Source organism: Nipponia nippon, unplaced genomic scaffold (assembly GCF_047370975.1).
Source record: "Nipponia nippon isolate SJK-2023a ecotype South Korea unplaced genomic scaffold, ASM4737097v1 scaffold_3, whole genome shotgun sequence".
NCBI lineage: Eukaryota > Metazoa > Chordata > Aves > Pelecaniformes > Threskiornithidae > Nipponia > Nipponia nippon.
In genome coordinates, this window is record NW_028262347.1 from 80,994,135 (window position 1) to 81,012,959 (window position 18,825).

Below are 18,825 nucleotides of genomic sequence, written 5' to 3' on the forward strand. Positions count from 1 at the left end.
ACACTCCCCACCAGCAGGGATGGGCTTTTGATTTGATTTGGTAGGTGGGCTGCCTTACTTTCTGTCACAGGAGAAGCCCAGGGAAGCAACTGCAGAAGGCAAAAAGGAAGGACAACAATATATGCGATTTCTAAAGTATTTTTTCTGTTGAAAGCTGCCAATACAAACACACTCTGTGATGTGGCTTGTGGATGGAGCTAAACCAGATCAGGAATGACCTATGTATTTTAGTTGCAGACACCATGAATTCCTATCACTGTGCTTTTCCTTCCCCTCAATATACTTTACACAAACGGACACGATGAATGCAATGAAGTGCCTGTGCTGGAATAGGTATATGCATATGATTCATATACATTAAATTTAGTCTCACATAAAAAACATTAAAGTTGAAAATATTGCAAAACCACAAAATCAAGGTCAAAAGAAAATGTATGCTCATTTATTTCTACCTATGCCATGGGAAAAGACATACACTTCTCTGCAGGTTGCAATCATCATGTTTTTCCACCATCTTTTTTTTTTTCCCTCACAGAAATGAGTACCATGCTTGGCACTTTATTTTATTTTGTGTAACAATGAGAGACTGAAGTGATCCGATGAGAAGGGTTGTACTGTCATCTGCAGCAAAGAACATACTTTAATGTTACATCTTTCAAACTTTCATCACAGATGCATATAAATGCAGTTATCAATATTGTCAAGTGTCACGGAGCTTGATGGGCACTATTATGTGAGGTGCAATATGAATCTTTAACTGGAAACCTCAACACATTATGAAGCCCAGACAAAGCCTTTATAAAATCATTCGTCCCTTTACTAGTTTCATCCCCACACATACAGACAAAACTGCCAATATTGAAGACTATGAATTCAGCCTACCTCTTTGCACCCTTTTCAATAATAAATAAAAGAGCTGCCTTATTTCCATTCTCTAACTTGCTACTGAGATAAATAACAATTTCTGAGTAAAACAAAGCCACAAGTGTGAGTCTTTTACTTTGACTTTAAAACAGAGACATTCTTTGTAAACTATTTCTTATACAAGACATATTTGCAGCCATACATCCCAGAGTCATCTCACTCCCTTCATGAAAAAGTCTATCCCTACCCTGAAATTCTGTGAAATTATTAGAAAACTCATTAAGAAAAAATTTACTTATATGAAATGTCATGTTTTTGTAGAAGCTTCTGTTTCCAAAACAACTTTTTATTTCAGACATCAGATCTGAACCATTTGTTGCACAGAGGCTTACATGATATATGCACTTAGTTATATTTTGACAGCCTTCAGTGGGCTGTTACAATAGCCTGTTTTCCAGAAAAGAAAGCATAACCACAATACCAAGTTAAGCCTTTGGGGGTTGGTTAAGTATCTCATTAAACTGATGTTCAAATACATGTAGCATTTTTCCTTAGTGTGGCAACTTGCCAATTCAACATTGGGGAAATTCAGATGCTTATAAATTAAGTTTATAAGTAAGTTTGTTGAAATGACAAATCAGATTTTGAAAACTGAAATGGGAGTTTCTGTCTCTCATTGCGTTATAGCGCAGTGCCCTCCACTGGCCAAATGTCCTCACTCAAAAATAAAAGAGTAAAAATTCTCTGAAAAATTACTCTTCAGACTAAAAAACAAAAATACTCCAAAAAAACCCTCAGAAGCCGTGTCAAATTCTTAGAAAAGGTTACTACATAATGGTACCAATTTATACTAATGCCAGCATTGCTCTCATATTGCATGGTAATAAAAATACTTCAGGTGCTGAAATAAATCCTGAAACAGCCTTTTTAAAAAGTTCAAAATTAAAGGTGACAATACAAAAACAGTTGGTACTAAAAAGCGTAACTTAACAGGAGGCCTTATAATGGTAAAAAGCATACAACCAGATCAGCAATTACTACTGTCTGTTGAATTTTCACTATTTTTTTTTATTCAGAAATGACAGACCCTCATCTAAATTTCTCTTTGAAGCAATTAATAATGCTTTTGAGTGCAGTGGACAGAAGTAGTTGTGCCAGTACTACCTATATTAGATGTACCTGAGAGTGAGGATTAATAAGCATCAAGAGCCCACAGTACAATGAGAAAGCTGGAAGGAATATATATATAAATGCCCTCCCTTCATGTTACTGTGGGTTGCCTGCTTATTAGTTTTCATCTCTCCCTCTCACTTCATTTTATGTTTGTTTCAAAAATATAGATGAAATGTAAATGTGGTGATGGTAGGCAAACTGTAACATCATCAGGAATATTCTGTACTCCAGCCAACCTTGCTGCTGTCATTTGGCCAACCCACTCCTCTTGGGTGATGTTACCTCTTATAATACCATTTCCTTCACCAGCTGGTGATGGCCAGTATTGCTTCACAGCTTTCTCCAATACCTATATTAGCTCAGTGACAATATGGGCAATATTAACATGACACATCAAGTGCCTGATCATTCTTTCAAAACTTAAGAAAAACAGTATTTTAAAATATTCCATGAACATGTGCAAAAGGACAACAGGTGGTACAATAGATCTAGCTGATGATTAAGGATCCTAGTTGTCCCTATCTTAGTAATAAAAGTGTTATTAATGAGCTTTCAGTAGATTCAATTATCCTACACAAGATCACTATCTAATTACTAGATCTAATGATATTCAGTGTGATAGATTTGCTGGTGATAAGGTGAACTGTTTCTTTAATAAGACTAAAAGCAATAAGCTATAGGAGGAAGTTATGATAAAAATACAAAGATAAATGGTGTTTGCACAGATAGACCAAAACCATACAAAGACTGAAAATATGCTTTGTGTCAAGAGCTGCACACTGTTGGATTTTCAACCAGAGCCAAAGAAGAAGGACACAAAAATATTCTTAAGTCCCTGATAAAACCTTCACTGCCATCTACAGATGGCAGGAACAACAGGAAAGCTGAAATAAAGCTGAAAGATAGATTTAACATCCCTTTTTTCAAGTGCTGACCAATAACTTAAAAAGGGGCATACAGCACCATTTTATTTGAGCACATCTAATGTAAGCTTTAAGACCTAGCGTAAGGTTTACAGTTTGTTTCATTCACTTTGTATAAAATTTCTATGTCAGTGGGCAATGGAAGAAATTAGTCATATTTCTTATCCGCCAATCCTATGATAAACTACTTCCACTAGAAAAAAGAAAACCCAACACTGTCCCTAAACTTGTTTTTAAGGAGAAAAGCTAGATACCAAGACTAATCGTGAAGAATCTTCCTTTGACTATAGTTGCATGGATTATTAAAAATGGTGGGATTTTCCACTCCAGTCAACAGCAGTGCTAAGTGTCATGTGTCCCCCCCAATCTCTGTAAACCCCAGTTCTGGTGAAGTGGGTAACAGCTTTGGTGGTCTGTTCTTCCAGGCAGCCTGGAGCAAGCACAAACACCAACAAACAAGAATAACATCCTTGCCTCATTAAGCCTCAATCCTCACAGAAGGTTCTGTTCCTCACTGAAGATTAATTTGTGATACTCCCTTCGTATCAGGATTCACCAATGATGACACAGAACAAAGCATTCAGTCATTCTTGCCCTCAGAGTCTCAGTTTCCCCTGTTAGAAGGAAGTGCTACATTGTAGGCCTTGAGGTTTTGTAGCCATTGCCTTACCTCAGATCTATCTTTTCACCCCTCCTCAGGGTTCTTATACACCTTATGGCAATCATGCATTTCCTTTTTTTTTCTTATTTTTAAAGCAGATATTCCCACTTCCTTTCATTGTGCAATAACCACATACTAATGCTGGGTTGTTCTGCTAATAATTTTGCAGACAAGATCTCCCTTATACAATCTAAGAGCTGGTTTTCATACTATGAGCTTGAAAGAAAAAAATTGGAGGTGGAGGCAGTGCATATCTGGTTGCTTCCTGCCCTGGTTTTGGCTGGGATAGAGTTAATTTTCTTCCTAGTAGCTGGTATAGTGCTGTGTTTTGGATTTAGGATGAGAATAATGTTGATAATACACTGATGTTTTAGTCGTTGCTCAAGCAGTGCTTACACTAAGTCAAGGACTTTTCAGCTTCTCATGCCCTACCGACTGAGAAGGCTGGAGACGCACAAGAAGCTGGGAGGGGGCACAGCCAGGACAGCTGACCCAAACTGGCCAAAGGGCTATTCCATACCATATGATGTCATGCTCACTATATAAACTAGGGGAAACCTATCTGGGGGGCCACTGCTTGGGGACTGGCTCAGCAGGTGGTGAGCAACTGCATCATGCATCACTTGCTTTGTATATTCTTTTATTATTATTATTATTACTATTTTATTTTATTTCAATTATTAAACTGTTCTTAACCCACGAGTTTTCTCACTTTTACTCTTCTGATTCTCTCACCCATCCCACTGGGTAGGGAGTGAGAAAGTGGTTGTGTGGTGCTTAGTTGCTGGCTGGTGTTAGACCACAACTCTTCTACACTCAGATCTCTACGCTTCTGTTTTACACCATTTTAAGGCCTCAAACTGAAATAGCCATTTTCACAGCCACATTACACATAGATTAATATATAGGAATGTAGCAGAAGTACATAAATGCTTCCTAAACTTTTGCATAGAATTGTTTTAGCCAGAATTGTATTAAACCCACAGTTCCTTAACATGATTTGACTCTGTTGTGGACAGGGCCTCAGAAAGAAGAGCAACTGTTGGTCTCACTCTCAACCCATGAAAAGTAATTAAGACCCCACTTTCCTGTGGGGAACAGGTGTAGCTATCACTTCCCTGGCAGCCTGTTCCAGCTGAAGAGTTATTACTACAGCTGTTCAGCTGACGGCAATTACCACTGACGATGGTCATTGTATGTGGATCTCACCTTCTAAAGGTTTCCTCCCAAGAGAGCTGACGTGATGACTGCTGAACTGCAGCATTACACTGCTTTCTGCTAAGAGACCAACTGACATTTACCTTTATGTGACCTTAGTGAGCTACAAAATGCATTCTCAACCACAGTTGCTTAACCATGCTGACATATAGAATTTCTAACTTTTGCTTTTCCTTACAGTGTAAAGAGCTTTAAACACCACAGCTTTAAACCACAGAACTCTGAAAAACAAAAACAGGATATCTGCTTCTAAAGCTGGTGCTGTGTATATTTTTCCTGAGACTGTGCTATCTGGGACCAGGTTCGTGTAATCTTTCAATACAGTCTATTGGCCAAATTCTCTCTTTCCTGCTGGAAGGTTAACTCTGGTGTGTATGACAGAAAATATTTTCATGGCCAATGGCTGCTGTCATCACAATCCGCGTAACAATAGGACCAGCTGGAGATAAAAAAAAAAATTAAGGCTTAAAGTTATGTTCAGCAGTATCCTTTACTCTTGCAAAGCTCCAGTGCAGCCAGGAAGAATCCAGAGCAAACAAAGGAACAAGTAGAGGACTCAAGGCCATCTGAAATAGCAACTCAGCAACTTTCACACCAACTCCAAAACCTCACAAGTCTCCCTACATGCTGGGGAAGGTTCCTTCCCAGCCAAATGAACTCTCAGTTTTCACAGGCTGCAGCCTTACAGCTGCATGTCCCTTAATCAGAGGTAACTTACAGAGCTTCCCTAGGCCTGTAACCATTCTCTGTAGGCAGCTCTTTCCCTTCCAAGATCCTCCATGCTACACTGCATTTGGTTCATACAAATGTTTATTTCAATTTACATGGGACCTCAGCAAGCTACTCACCTGTGCCATCATTTTAACTGCTATTGTTTCTTCTTCTTCTGCAAGAGTATGTTAGTGCAGGTCTACAGGACTTGTAGCTGACCTTCTTGCTTGTCAATCATGCCACATACCCATCCCCAAAGGCTGTGTCACTTAACACAGGTAAAGCACACCTCAACTATAATTTCTGGTTTCAACCAGATGTTGGGAGTGGCTGGCCTTAAATGTTCAGATTAGGAAGAAGGATCAAAAATCCACTAAGGTTTGTCCCTGCTCTCATTCTGATGTGTATTTCTTCTCCTTTCTTCCTTTTATCACTTACCAGATTCATACACACTTAAAGAGATTTTATTTGCATTTTTATTGCTTATGGGCACAGATCAAGAATTAGCAAGCTTACAGCTTAATCATTTTACAGACCTCAATAGCATCAGCTCTTTCCTCAAAGACCTTGTGATACACGTGATAGGCTGTATCAGACAGATAAAACAGTCCTGCCAATAATGGATAGGAGACAAGACTTATCAAAAAAAAGCCGAAATCACAGCCTGCCACTTGCTTAATCAGTGCCATTTGGAGTAATCTCTTGTCTCTTTCATTAGTAAACAATCTGTTACAAAGATATGTATTACTGTTACAAGCAGGCCTAACTCTATACCAGGTCCTCTATCCTTCTGTCACAACATCTGTGTGCATACAGCAGGAAACTAGGAAGAAAGAGGAGCTTCAAGACATAACATCACAAAGAAAGAAGTTCCACTATGCACTGTGTTGAATCAAGTTCGATGAAGGATCCATCTTCAAATTGTTTGATTTTACATCTTCCACTAAAAAAATCAAGTGATATAAAGAAAGGGCTGAGTGGTTAGCAAGAAAGAGCAAAATGATAAAAATGAACTTTCTAGCTCTAGAAGTACCATTCTCAAGATCTAGACCTTCCCTAATGTATAACTTAATTTAGATACTGTTACCAATATATGTAGAAGACTAACCCTAAGGACCAAGCAAATACGCTGTAATGAGTCAAATAGAATCTCTGTTTTTTCAAAGGTTTCAAAGTACCGACAAAACATCATTTTGCAGACTCTCCATGCACTGATGGAGTCATCTTCTCACTGCTCAGCAGGCAATCTGAAAAATTGGGTGGGTAAGTACATCAGACAATACTGCAGTCTAAGCATTTATTGTTAAAAACAGAACTACTCATCAAATCATTGACATTAACATATTTATTTCATCTGTCAGATTTGATTAATCTTGAACATCATCATTCTTATTCAACTTTGGACACCTCAGAAGCAGCCAGCATAAAACAACACAGCTCCACTCAGGTCAGCAACCACATGAGATCATGGGCCAGAGACATTCAGCAAGAACTTCAGACAACCACAGAATTATAGCTTGAATAATTTTTGCTTGAAAGCTTGAATGGCTTTTGTTCCCTAGCTCAGGAGGCTGCATTTTTCCACATTTTTGCCCAGATCACTGGAAACAAACATCATTCCAGCTATCTAAAGGATACAAAGAAACTATATTTCTACAGAAAGGTATCTTAAGCTCAATTTGCAAACTTGCTGTTTGGTTTTGTTTTTATTGACACCTTCCACCTTCTACCAGGACAGCTTACCTCCTCTAAGCTTACATGGATCACTAACATCAGAAATCCAATACTGGATGTATTAACCACTGAAACCCAGGCAGTGCTGCAACCCAGTGAACTGGTTTGCTTTCAGTCAAGACACATTCTTAAATAGTAGTATCACCAGTTTCCAACCAGCCTCATAGGTTTTGCCAAGCAACCACTTTAGTTACTGTGAGACTAATGCACATATGCAGATTGTGCAACAGAGATTTGTCCAATGTAGCATGGCTCAAGGGTAGGAACTCTTTTTCTCCTGGGACAATATCTGCCTTCCCACACAATGAATGGAGTCTTGAAGACAGTATGGCCAAAAGTAAAGGTTACTGTCATCAGAGAACATCCCTCCTATCACCTGCCTAGCAGAGAGGATTTCAGAAGAATCTACTGTTCACATTACAGAAAAAAACCCTCAAAACATTACAGTTGTAGACGTAACATCTCATGTTTAATAATCAACATAGCAGCTTACAAAGTTTAAAAAATGACCAGTTACTGGCTTTGGAATAAAGGTATACTGCGAGATTGATTTAGTAACTCATAACACTTCTGGACAGCAAGGAAAACTTTGCCTTTTGGCAGCTTGACAAAGTCAAGCTTGATTTCACAAAAAAGTGCTCCATGTGAAACTGTCATCGTAGCATACTATCATTAACTGTTATGTGAAGCCATGTTTTCACTTACTTTGCAAACTGAGAAGGGTCATTGCACACATACACACCTTTGGCTGAATTCTACTCATGGAAGAATTTTTGTCTAATTCATTGACTGCATTGTGACTCTAGGGTGAAGATTTGTTGCACTGGTTATCAAATGCATGTTATTCCCAAATGAGATAAACCAACTTTCCATTACGTAGTTCACTCCAAAACAGGGGAGGGGAGTGGACACCGCATGGTATCTAACTGGTACATAACTCCACAGCATGAAACAACATCTACGTGAACAAACAGAATAACTCTTTATTCTAACCAGGTAAACAAGCAGAATAAAAGTGGAGCTTGTAACAGAAAAAAAAAAAAAAAAAAAAAAAAGATTTCCTCATCACGAATTCCAAGGCACACTAGTGTAGGGGATACATTACTAAGTGCAAAGCAAAAGCCATGCTGTTTTGGAAAGTTCACACACCAAAGCAAGTATAGCACACATGAAGACTTACCTGCTTATACTTCTGCTACAAGACAAGACAAATAATCATGCTAAGTATATCTAATATTCATGTAGAAGGCATATGCATATCAGGCAAATACAGTGTTAATACCTTAATGTTTGCATGAGAAATAGCAGTTTAAAACCAAGATACATAAATACATCATGTTCTGTGCTTGTCCAATGAAGTTCATAACTTGAATAATGAGATACTACATTTCTACTCAGGAATCAGGACAACTCTTAAATGAATGCATCCTACTATGTAGAATTACACACATATAAAATGAGATTATCAGTGATAAAGGTGAAAACCAGCATGCTTGACTTTAGAAGCATAAAACTACATGAAATGGTGTTTTGGCTTTGTTTTTACGTAGTACATTTATAACCTTATATTACAGCTGTAACTTTTGACCTTATGTTTTCTGTACATTTGAAGTTCATTAGACATATTCAGAAATATATAGCAGGTCTTAGAATTTAATAATCATTAATTTAGCAATATGTAGTTGCAAGATCATTCTGTTTATGTGCACCTGATATCCACATCAAGAGGACTTAATAGTATATTACTTTAAACCCTGTAGCATATTACTTCAAATACTCTCCATATTTTAATTTTTTTTCATTTGTATAATTGGTTAGCTTTCAACTATTCCTTTTCTTACTTTCCACACAAGAGAGGAATGCATTTAAACTCTAATATGAGCTAGAAATTCAGGTACAGTTTGCAAGGTGCACTATACAGAATAACATAAAATACCATTTTTCATGCACTAAATAGTACAAATAAGATGAAAACTGTTTCTTTCTACATGCAAAATCCTGTGCTTGCACTGTGCTGATTAAAAAAACAAACAAACAAAAAACCAAAACAAAAAACCTTCAAAAAAACCCAAACGATTTGAATGGAACAAGTTATAATTCTCTCATTTGAAAGAAGGTCAAAATTATAGCATGTTGGGAAAATACAAGCACCAGGATATCCTGTATAAAAGCATAGTATAGTTACTATAGATTCAGTAGACATATCATCTGCATGAGTTACCTGGACAGAAAGTAACCATATGACGTGAAATAAAACTTCTAAAAGCAATCACACTATAGATTGGAATCACATTGCTTTCAAATTCATCCTGAACACCATTGTCCATATTTTTCCCTACTTGAAGGCAAGCAACAATTTTTGTTGTTCTTTTCAATCTCAGACATTTACCAAAGAGTTTTCCAATGACAATTCCATATTTTCTCTTGCAAGAGAAACTCAAGCGAACTCTCAAGCGAGTTTTTCACCAACATTACCATAACATCCAGATGACTAGTTAGACCTTCATGAGCTGTACCGTACCTTTAGGACATATACCACTGCTAACTCAAGAGTTCTATTCACCAGCATTGTTTATATCAGTTTCTGCATGTAATATAAAGCCTTAGTATAATACCTGAATGCTCTGGTCCATCCAGGCCTTGCTGTATGCTTTAATGCTCTGCTTCACATTTGAAATTTACTCCAGATTCCCCATCCCCAACATTATCTATAAATGACTATTTCATTTATGTTTCCAACCAATTCATACAGTATTCATATTAGGAGTGCTTTAGAGCTCAAACTGATTCAGAATTCTACAAAGTATAAACCTACCTGTAAAACTAAATCTCAGGAGCTGTGTCAGCTGCCTTAAACAGTAAAACAACAAAGACATTGAGACTGCAAGCCACCTGTCGCAGAGCAATGCTTCTCCTTCCAAGTGTCTGACTACTTCCATTAAACTTAAAACTCAACTTGCATTTTGTAGAAACATTCACATATGGTTAAATAAGATCAAACTCATAATCACTTCAAGTGCAGCCAGCCAAAGAATAATACTTTTATTCAGTGACAAGTCTCCCTCACCATTAATGAGCATTTATATTATCCATTAAAAAGCTGTTGTTCTACTTACTGTGCCACGTCGGATACAGCTGGCTGTGGCAACTCTTCTGATATAAGGTCAATGTCAGTGAAGCTGTTGGCCCGTGCCATTTCTTCGGTATTCCCTTCTAAACATCTTTTCACTGCACAAATAATTCAAAGAAATCATAATACATTAGGTAGACAACATATACAAGCTCTTTCCCTTGCATGAGACATTGTGCAGTAGATTAAAGAAATGGTTCTAATATGAGACATGGCTTTCTTTTTTGTCAGAATCAGTGAAGTTGATGCTTATAACATATGCCATACAAAAATATATATGTGCATATACATAGTTCAAATACACAGGAACCTCTTAGAAGAAAGGCTTGTCTTCTTGAGGACTGTCTCCCCATAAGCAGAAATTCACCATATCCACAATTTCAATGTGGGCCTGACAATACACAGAAACAATCTGACTTTCATTTCCTCGGTTAATACTATTTGATATGTATACTTTAATTTCTATAAACCCCTTCTTTAACATTTTTTTTGCTATTATCATATAAACAGCACTTTTGTTTCAAGTATTCTATTTGGTCGTTATATTCACTAGTGTTCAAAAATTCTCCCATGGACCAGGGAAGAGCCTCAGGTGTTTGAAAGCAGCCAGCTCAGCAGGGTAACCATGATGGATACAAAGCTGTACTGTAGCTCAGCTTATGTTCCAAGCATAAGAAAGCTGCAAATTTCATTACAGATTGGGAAGATGTATGATGGCCAATGAATAAAGGAGTTCACTCACAGACTGCAAAAAACAGAGCAGTGTAGCTAGCCCTGTAACTGATGAAAACAGACTGATTATGCTTCAAAAATCTCTATCCCCAATACGCATTTCCATCAAGTACAGGACTGGCTTCTTGCACTATAAATGTGAAGTATACATGTACCTGCCTTTCTGAGTTCAGTTGCATCAATATTCATAAAAAATTTCTGCTTTAAGGTCTTTTCAATATCTTTTCCTCTATTATTTGTTTTGTTCAAAAGCTATGAAGTACATCTAGCTTAAATTGCTGTGACCTGAAACAGCGATTTTTTTTTCATGACTACTGGTGATCCTAACAGTTTCTAAGGAAGCTCCATATCTATTTTAGTTCTGTTCATTCTTGAAAGCTTGGCACATACAGTTATGAGCTGGCAGAGTCTAACTTGGAAAACGGATAGGATGACGCGTATAAATTCAAGGGAGAAAAAAAGATAAATGTTTGCGGGGGGGGGGAGAGGCGGGAATCACTAAAATCAAGGGTCAAACAAAACAAGTAAAAGACTAAGTAGTGTCACTTGCATATGCTGTCATGGGTAAGAAGAAAAAAACAACCCACGTGGCAAAGAGAAAGCTTGCCTCCTAGAAAACCAAATTGTTGAAGTCTCCAGCTAATTTTACAGCACCACTTTGACTGGACTATATTCAAGCTAAATACTAAAAAGCACACAACATCAGAGCTTACTACTGGAAGAGCCATAGCATAAATGGCAAGGAGTGAAAATGAGTCTATGGAATATAATTATAAAATGGCATAACTGAACATAGAGTTGGCCAAAGGCAGTTAAGTCATTTGCCCATGTAAGGCATAATCAAATTAAAAGGAAAACATTTTATTGCTAGCAATTCCTAATACACAAGGGACTGCTGAAATGGTAAGGGAAGGACCTAGTTAATTCATGGGGGTTTGCCTCCTTTATAGTACAAGACATACTAAAATTACTGCAATGCATTTTTCATGATAAGAAGTAGGGTTACATTTTATTTCTGTCATTTTCAAGGTTTGGTCCATATTGCCTTATCAAACTTATCTCTGTCTCATCACACTGCTGTTTCCAATCTGCATCCACAGGTTCTTAAAAAGAACCCTAATTGTTTACATTTGCCTGTCAATTCCTTTTCTGAGAAGTGATTACTACTACAATGGCTCTTTGCTCCGTTATAACATGCTAGTTATGAGAAAAGAGAGACAACAGTAAAATACCAGTTGTGAAACCTTCACTTTCTCATTATTCCCATTTGTGGGTGCTGTGCTGGGTGCTTCAGAGCAGCGCTGCTGTTACTCCAGGGTGTGCCTAAAACCCTTGCTTCTTTGACCATGGGCCTTCTGCAGAGACACACAGAATATAATCCTAGGCTTAATGGCCTCAACTGGTGCTTGGTTACCTACATAAGCATGACAAGCTTCTGTTCCTTCTTTACGTAGGGTAAAAACATGCGTAATGCATAAAAGAATTTCTGTCTGGTGAAGACTTTGCTATGATTATCCGTGACAGTCTCATCCCACAAGTAGTACACATACCTTTCATTCCTACAAGCATTTTGAAAAAGACAATGATGTCATTATGTACTTTATACAAACAGAAGTTCTACAGCATATACTCCATAGTTCATTTTATCAGTTGAATTGAAGATGTGCACTTTGCTCCATAAAACTATTTGGGTCATGTCTCAAAGATTGCCTCCCTGCTTCCCCTCTCCCCTCCCGCTTCCCACATGGTCAGATCTGTGGACAGAACAATTTTTGCCAGTTTGGTTATATACTAGATTTATCTCAAATACCTGCTTCTAGCATACACAAGCATTAAGAGAAAGAAGAGCTTCTCCTAGAAGTGCTGCTCTTAAGCATCAATTTAAAGCAGAAATCACAGCTCTGAGGCTCATAACATTTGGGTAGTGATATTATAAGATTCCCTACTACTCTAAGAGCCACTTGACTCAATTTAGTATCAGTTCAGGTTCGCGTTTTGTGAAGTATTAAACCACCACAAGAGAATACCTCTTTTATCCTTGTAACCCTCATAATAAAAGCTATTTAATACTAAATCCCTTTATGCTTTTATCACCCATTAATTCTGTGTGTTCCTAGTCTAAAACATTAATCCGTTGGTAATGTTTTCTGGTCCACACATCCAAACATTAATGTCAATGGTAAATGCAAGTAACGTCCTCTGTTCTAAATATTTTCTGTCCCTAAGGTGACTGTCAGAGTCGTGAGCAGTTATCTTCTTACTTTAAACACTCTTTCTGGAACCAACTCAGTTTCTGAAGTTAACTGTCACTTTCCCTGACTGAACTTCCAAAACTCATTTAGACAGCAATATTCAGTCATAAATCAAATTCAATAAATCAAAAAAAGAACAAAAATATTTTTTAATGTCAAGAAGCCATAAGCTTCTGAGCAATTAAGTAATTCATAATAATCATTCATGATAATGCTTTCATTTTGAGGAAATGTGAAGCATTAAAATACATTTAACGTATGGCAGTGATGCTTTCCAGAAGTAAAACTCAAAGTTGTAAGGTCCAGCTACTACATATGGTAAGTTTGTAACAGCTGCAGCTCAAGCCAGAACAACTATATTTTCACTCTCTATATTTATTTTAATAAGCTTTCCTTTTCCAAACTGACTTTATGGGAATGAATGTCTAATTTTTGTTCTTGCAGAGTAGCAAGGAGGGGAGGCAAAGAAATATGAAGGGGAAAGACAAGAGAAGCCATCCTTCCTTTCCACTACTACTGTGCTACTACTCACAACAAGAAGAAGCTGTACCTGTTTGGTTATAAAATATATAATATTTTCTGAGCATAAACAGTTGGAAGCAGCAAGTCAAAAATACAGAATAGTATCTACCACAGTACAACAAATACAAGTGAATGCCATAGACCTAGGAATCCATGAAACAGATCAACTCATTAAATGAAACAGCAAAAGGAAAGCTAAGTTTCATATACCTCTATTTTTTCCTTCAGTGTCAGTTTCTAAAATGGTGGGAACATATAATAAACACATCCAAATGTAACACAGAGATATTTTTGTAATGCTGCTTAGCTTTATCTAAACTTAGATTCCTTATCTGTATTACAGTTACTTGTCTTTGTAGTATGGGGAAAAAGTGAACTCCCAATTTACAACTGCGGTAGAAAATATGATTGCACATGATTTCCATTACCATGGTCATCCTCAAATAGGCAATGCCTACCAATACCACGACAAAATAACCAGGAAGATTTTGCACTATTCTCTTCTCAGATGAAGAAGGTGAAAAAAAGAAAAAGCGGGTCTCTTCTATTGCAGATATTTCCAACTGACTGTTTTTATTAGGAGGGGTTTTTTTATTCACCAAAAAAACCTCAAACACAAATTTAAAGATAATTCATACCATTCCCACACAGTCTACTTTACAAGAGTCTGCAGAGAATTGCAGTGGCTGCTTACATTATATAGAAGGGTACCTGCAGTTGCTACTCCTAGGAATACAAACACCAAAGAACTTGAATGAAAGGAGATATTTGACAAGTTAAGCTGGGAAAACACAGGCACATGGATAGAAATAGACAGCAAATTCGAGACAGTTCAACACAAAACAGTTCCTGTCACATGAATATTTATTCCTCAAATTGTTAAGTAATAGATTGTGTGAAGACCATGCCAAGTACCTGATGACAAGGGAGAGCTCACAGAGCAGATGGATAAAGATGACCAGGAAAGCTGTAGAGCTGCATGTAAAAACGCAGGCCGGACAAGGGCCAGATGGGACATAGAGGTTTAAGCGAAACCAGTCTTCGACCAAAGCAGTAAAAAGATTAATGTGTAGAGAACACTGATGAGGATAAGGTCTCATCTACCAGATGAAAGTAAGGGTCGGGGCTTGTCTGTTTGTCTGGGGGTTTTGCTTGTTTAGTTGGTTGTTTTTAAAACAGAACATTATAAAAAACAGGCTTAAGAGACCAAAAGTAAATTCCAGTCTGTTCCTTCAGTGTCACTGCCTTTTAATCACTTTCACCCATTTCAATTATTCTTTTTCTTTCTTAGGACAAGGACTTCTTATTAGTGCTAGAAAAGTTACCCTATATAGAATAACTCTTAAATGAAATAATCTGTGAGAGAAAAGTAACAAGATAGCATTTTGTAAGATGTAAGATTTGTAAGATTTCATCACTATTATAATGCTTAGCAAGAACTTAGTATGAACAGTAATCTGACAAGAGAAACAGTAAATTCATAACTGGCTTCTTGATAATATACACAGTTAAAATAGGAATATACTCCCTTTTTTTTTTAACTGAACTAATTTGGAATGGGTACATCATCAAAATTATTATGACACCTCGCCCACTTTAAGTTACAATAAAACTTTTCTTTGTTAACAAAATCAAACAAAATATTAAAATAAAGAATGAATTTCATCTAATTTTAACTACATGTTTAACAATGGGAAACAAAGCCAGTTTATCAGCTTATTTACAGTGAGACCAATTGACTAGATTTTTTTAAAGGTGCCTAAACCCAGTTTTCCAGTACAAGAGACATTCAGTAAAACTTCCTAAATTCCATATGCACTTGAAAAAAAAAAAAATCTGCTCTGCACATTTCATTGACAGATCATTTCATTGTTTGGTTAAACTATTTCCACAGCAATTATCACTTTAAAAGACTGTATGTGAACAATATGCACTATGGGTGACATAGCACTAGGAAAAAAGGAAAACCTCTTAATTTTTGTTCATTCCCACTCTGTGACACATCTAAGCCAAACCCCTTTGTTTTCTTTACAGTCAATGGAGAAAGGGAAAAGGAGGCATCTCTGAAGAATGACTGTCAGTCCAATCTCAGACAGCAGCATTATAATGCACGTATCTTGATTCCATGTGCAAGGTAGGTGGGATCAATCCAGCCTAAAAGTTGACACTATCAGTTGACTGCTTACTGACTTTCAGATCAAAAGTTGTTAAAACACACTCTCTCGTAACACCAGGCTCCACTACTCAACGTAACAAATGTCTATGAAGTAAACATATGATTTGTTTGACTTTATACATAATGCTGCACCTTGAAAGAAAATCCATGGGATGACTATGCTTCCTTTATCCACAGGGAGGAAGTACCTGTGAGATCACAGCATTATTTCTTGTCTTCTTTCTTGTGGCAGGAACTCATATCACCCCACTGCCCAAAACGCAGTATTTTTAAAGCTGTATAGAGAGACAAACTGGTTTGGGGCCTACACTGAGACATTTCCAAATCCTTCCTTAGAAAAAAAGGAAACTTAATGGCTTATGAAAGCCAATGTTCCTATAAGTGTCTGACACCTGACCACCAGCTTGTCTTTAAAAACATCTTCAACTTTGCTATTATTATTCATCTCAGCAGCCAAATGGTATTCAAGCTCATCTGAGCCGTCATGTTGGAAGAATATGTCAAAACATATCACTAGCATAGACTGAATAACTTCTTTATTATATTATGGGAGATTTTCTTCATTACTGTTGTGGAACTAAAGTGTCAGGAGTGTACTCAGTACTAGTCTAAATAAGAAAGAGCTATTTTTATTTTAGTTTTCTGTAAAAATGTTAAAAATCTGAGCATCTGAAGCTGGGATTTTAAATCCCTACTAGGTAGTCAAATGTAAGCCATCTGCAAATGCCAAATACTCATTGTCCCATACACAACTCTAAGAGCTACAAGTGCCCAGTGCAGTTAAAAAAGCCAAGCCACTTTATGTACCTAATTTTAGGCATCTAAATTTATTGTCATTAGAGACATGGCTGATACTGCAGTTCTTGTATGTTCTCCCCAAATTTGATTTTGCTCCTAGAATACCTCCAGAATCAGAGCACAATAAATTAAACAGTAGTTTGCTAGCAGAACAGAAATAAAAGAGCATCTGAAAAAGTGAATTGAGGAACAAGAATAAATTTGTATTCGCTGCAAGCATATTGCTAAGTATACACAAAAAGTGTCATGCACTATTGCTGCTGTACTTAGTTACATGTTTGGCTGCAAGTGTTTTAGATAAACTTCAACATCTGGTTTCCTGTCTATCTGATTTGAAACAATCAGCACTCAAAATGCACTAATGCTGACTTTATTTGTTGTACATTCTTTCGTTTAGATAAGCTTGCAGACCAAATTACATACTGACTTACACCCCATGGAACCATAATCACTCATTACATGTCTAATGGGACAGCACGATGTACCTGAATACCAACACATAATTCAAAACCAGAAAGGCATATAGTACTGGAAAACATGCAGAGAGAAAACAATGAAACATACTTTTGAATGCATATGAAGATGTTGTTACCTACTCGACTGCCTGAACATCCTTGTAAGACCTAGCAAACAAGAAGGATGCAACATATTCACAAAAAATCACCCCACCAAATATTTTCTACAGCATTATAAATATAGGTCTACTTAATTACATTCAGCACAAAACCAACTTCTTTTCTTTAAATGAAACATATTGACTTTGAATATTTAGCTGAATATTTTGTGTGAAATAACGTGCAGAGTGAGCAAACGTCCATACCACTGAACCTGTGTAATGTTTGGCATTAACTAACAAGCCAGTTTGTTGATAGACTCAGAAAAGTGGTCAGGGACCAACTGCACGAAGAGTTGTAACTACCTCCTCATACATAGATATGACCTGTCAGAAGAGAATTGGAGATTAATGGAGCATAGTAGAGAAGCATGCAGTGTTGGTGCCACTTGCTATCTGCTCAGACAGCAAGCTATGATTTCCACTGCACTCAGTTCAGTCCCTTTCAAAAGCATTAAGTTAAGAAAGGATTTTTCTTGACGAATTTAATCTGAGCAAATTAATTATTTTTAAAATGTCTATTGATTGTGCTGTGATAAAAGCATTAATGATCAACTAAAAACATGAGAACATGTAGCTAAGTGACAAAGAAGAGCTACTAATCTAGCTATTTTAACTTTTACATTTCTGGTTGTATTATGCCCAGGAATGTTTTTCAGTCTTCCTCATGGGAATGACCCACAACAGAAAGCTAGAGGAAGGTGTTTTCAGTTCCTTGTCAGAATAGCAAGTTAAAATTTGTTCCAAAAAAATGACAGATGTGATTTTTTTTTTTTAAACAGTGCTAAATGCAGATAGCTGTGAGCTGCAGTCATATTGCATGTTGGACAATAATATGAATATTTACCACATGGCTAGGTATGTGGTTCAACTGCCTGGATGCTTCATTCTGGCCTCCTGCCTTTCACAGGAGAAAGGAAACAGCATTTCAGGAGTACATACAACTTTGTCAGCCAGATAACTTTTTCGATGCATATGCATAACATGCCCTTAGAGCCTCTACTAGTTACAACAAAATTTACCTCTATGAACTTTTGTTCTCCATCTTACTGAGCCAAAGAGACTAGAAGGCCCCAGAGACAAGGAATCCAGAGAAACAGAAAGCCTATAACTGAACCCTAGAGGGGTTTCTCATTCTCAACCTGAATCATCCATAGAAATCTCCCATCTCTTCAGATACAGGGTCTATACGTGTGTATCTCAAGTAGCTAGCCCTTCCCAGGTTTCTATGTGGATATAGAAGTGAACATCTTCGTTTTAACATTTCTTCTCTCTTGGGCTCTGTTCTAGAAAAAAATAATGCCCTTTTTCTTATGAA

The 18,825-nt window shown here is 37.1% G+C and overlaps 1 protein-coding gene across 3 annotated transcripts in view; it reads right to left on the reverse strand.

The window, feature by feature from the left end:
• LOC104012517 (potassium voltage-gated channel subfamily KQT member 1) overlaps positions 1-18,825 on the reverse strand; it is a 514,732-nt gene that overhangs the window by 400,612 nt on the left and 95,295 nt on the right. For all 3 annotated transcript variants that reach the window (XM_087765111.1, XM_087765113.1, XM_087765112.1), the window contains exon 12: positions 10,401-10,512. In XM_087765111.1, the coding sequence (XP_087621237.1) occupies positions 10,401-10,512 (112 nt within the window). The remainder of the gene's footprint in view (positions 1-10,400; positions 10,513-18,825) is intronic.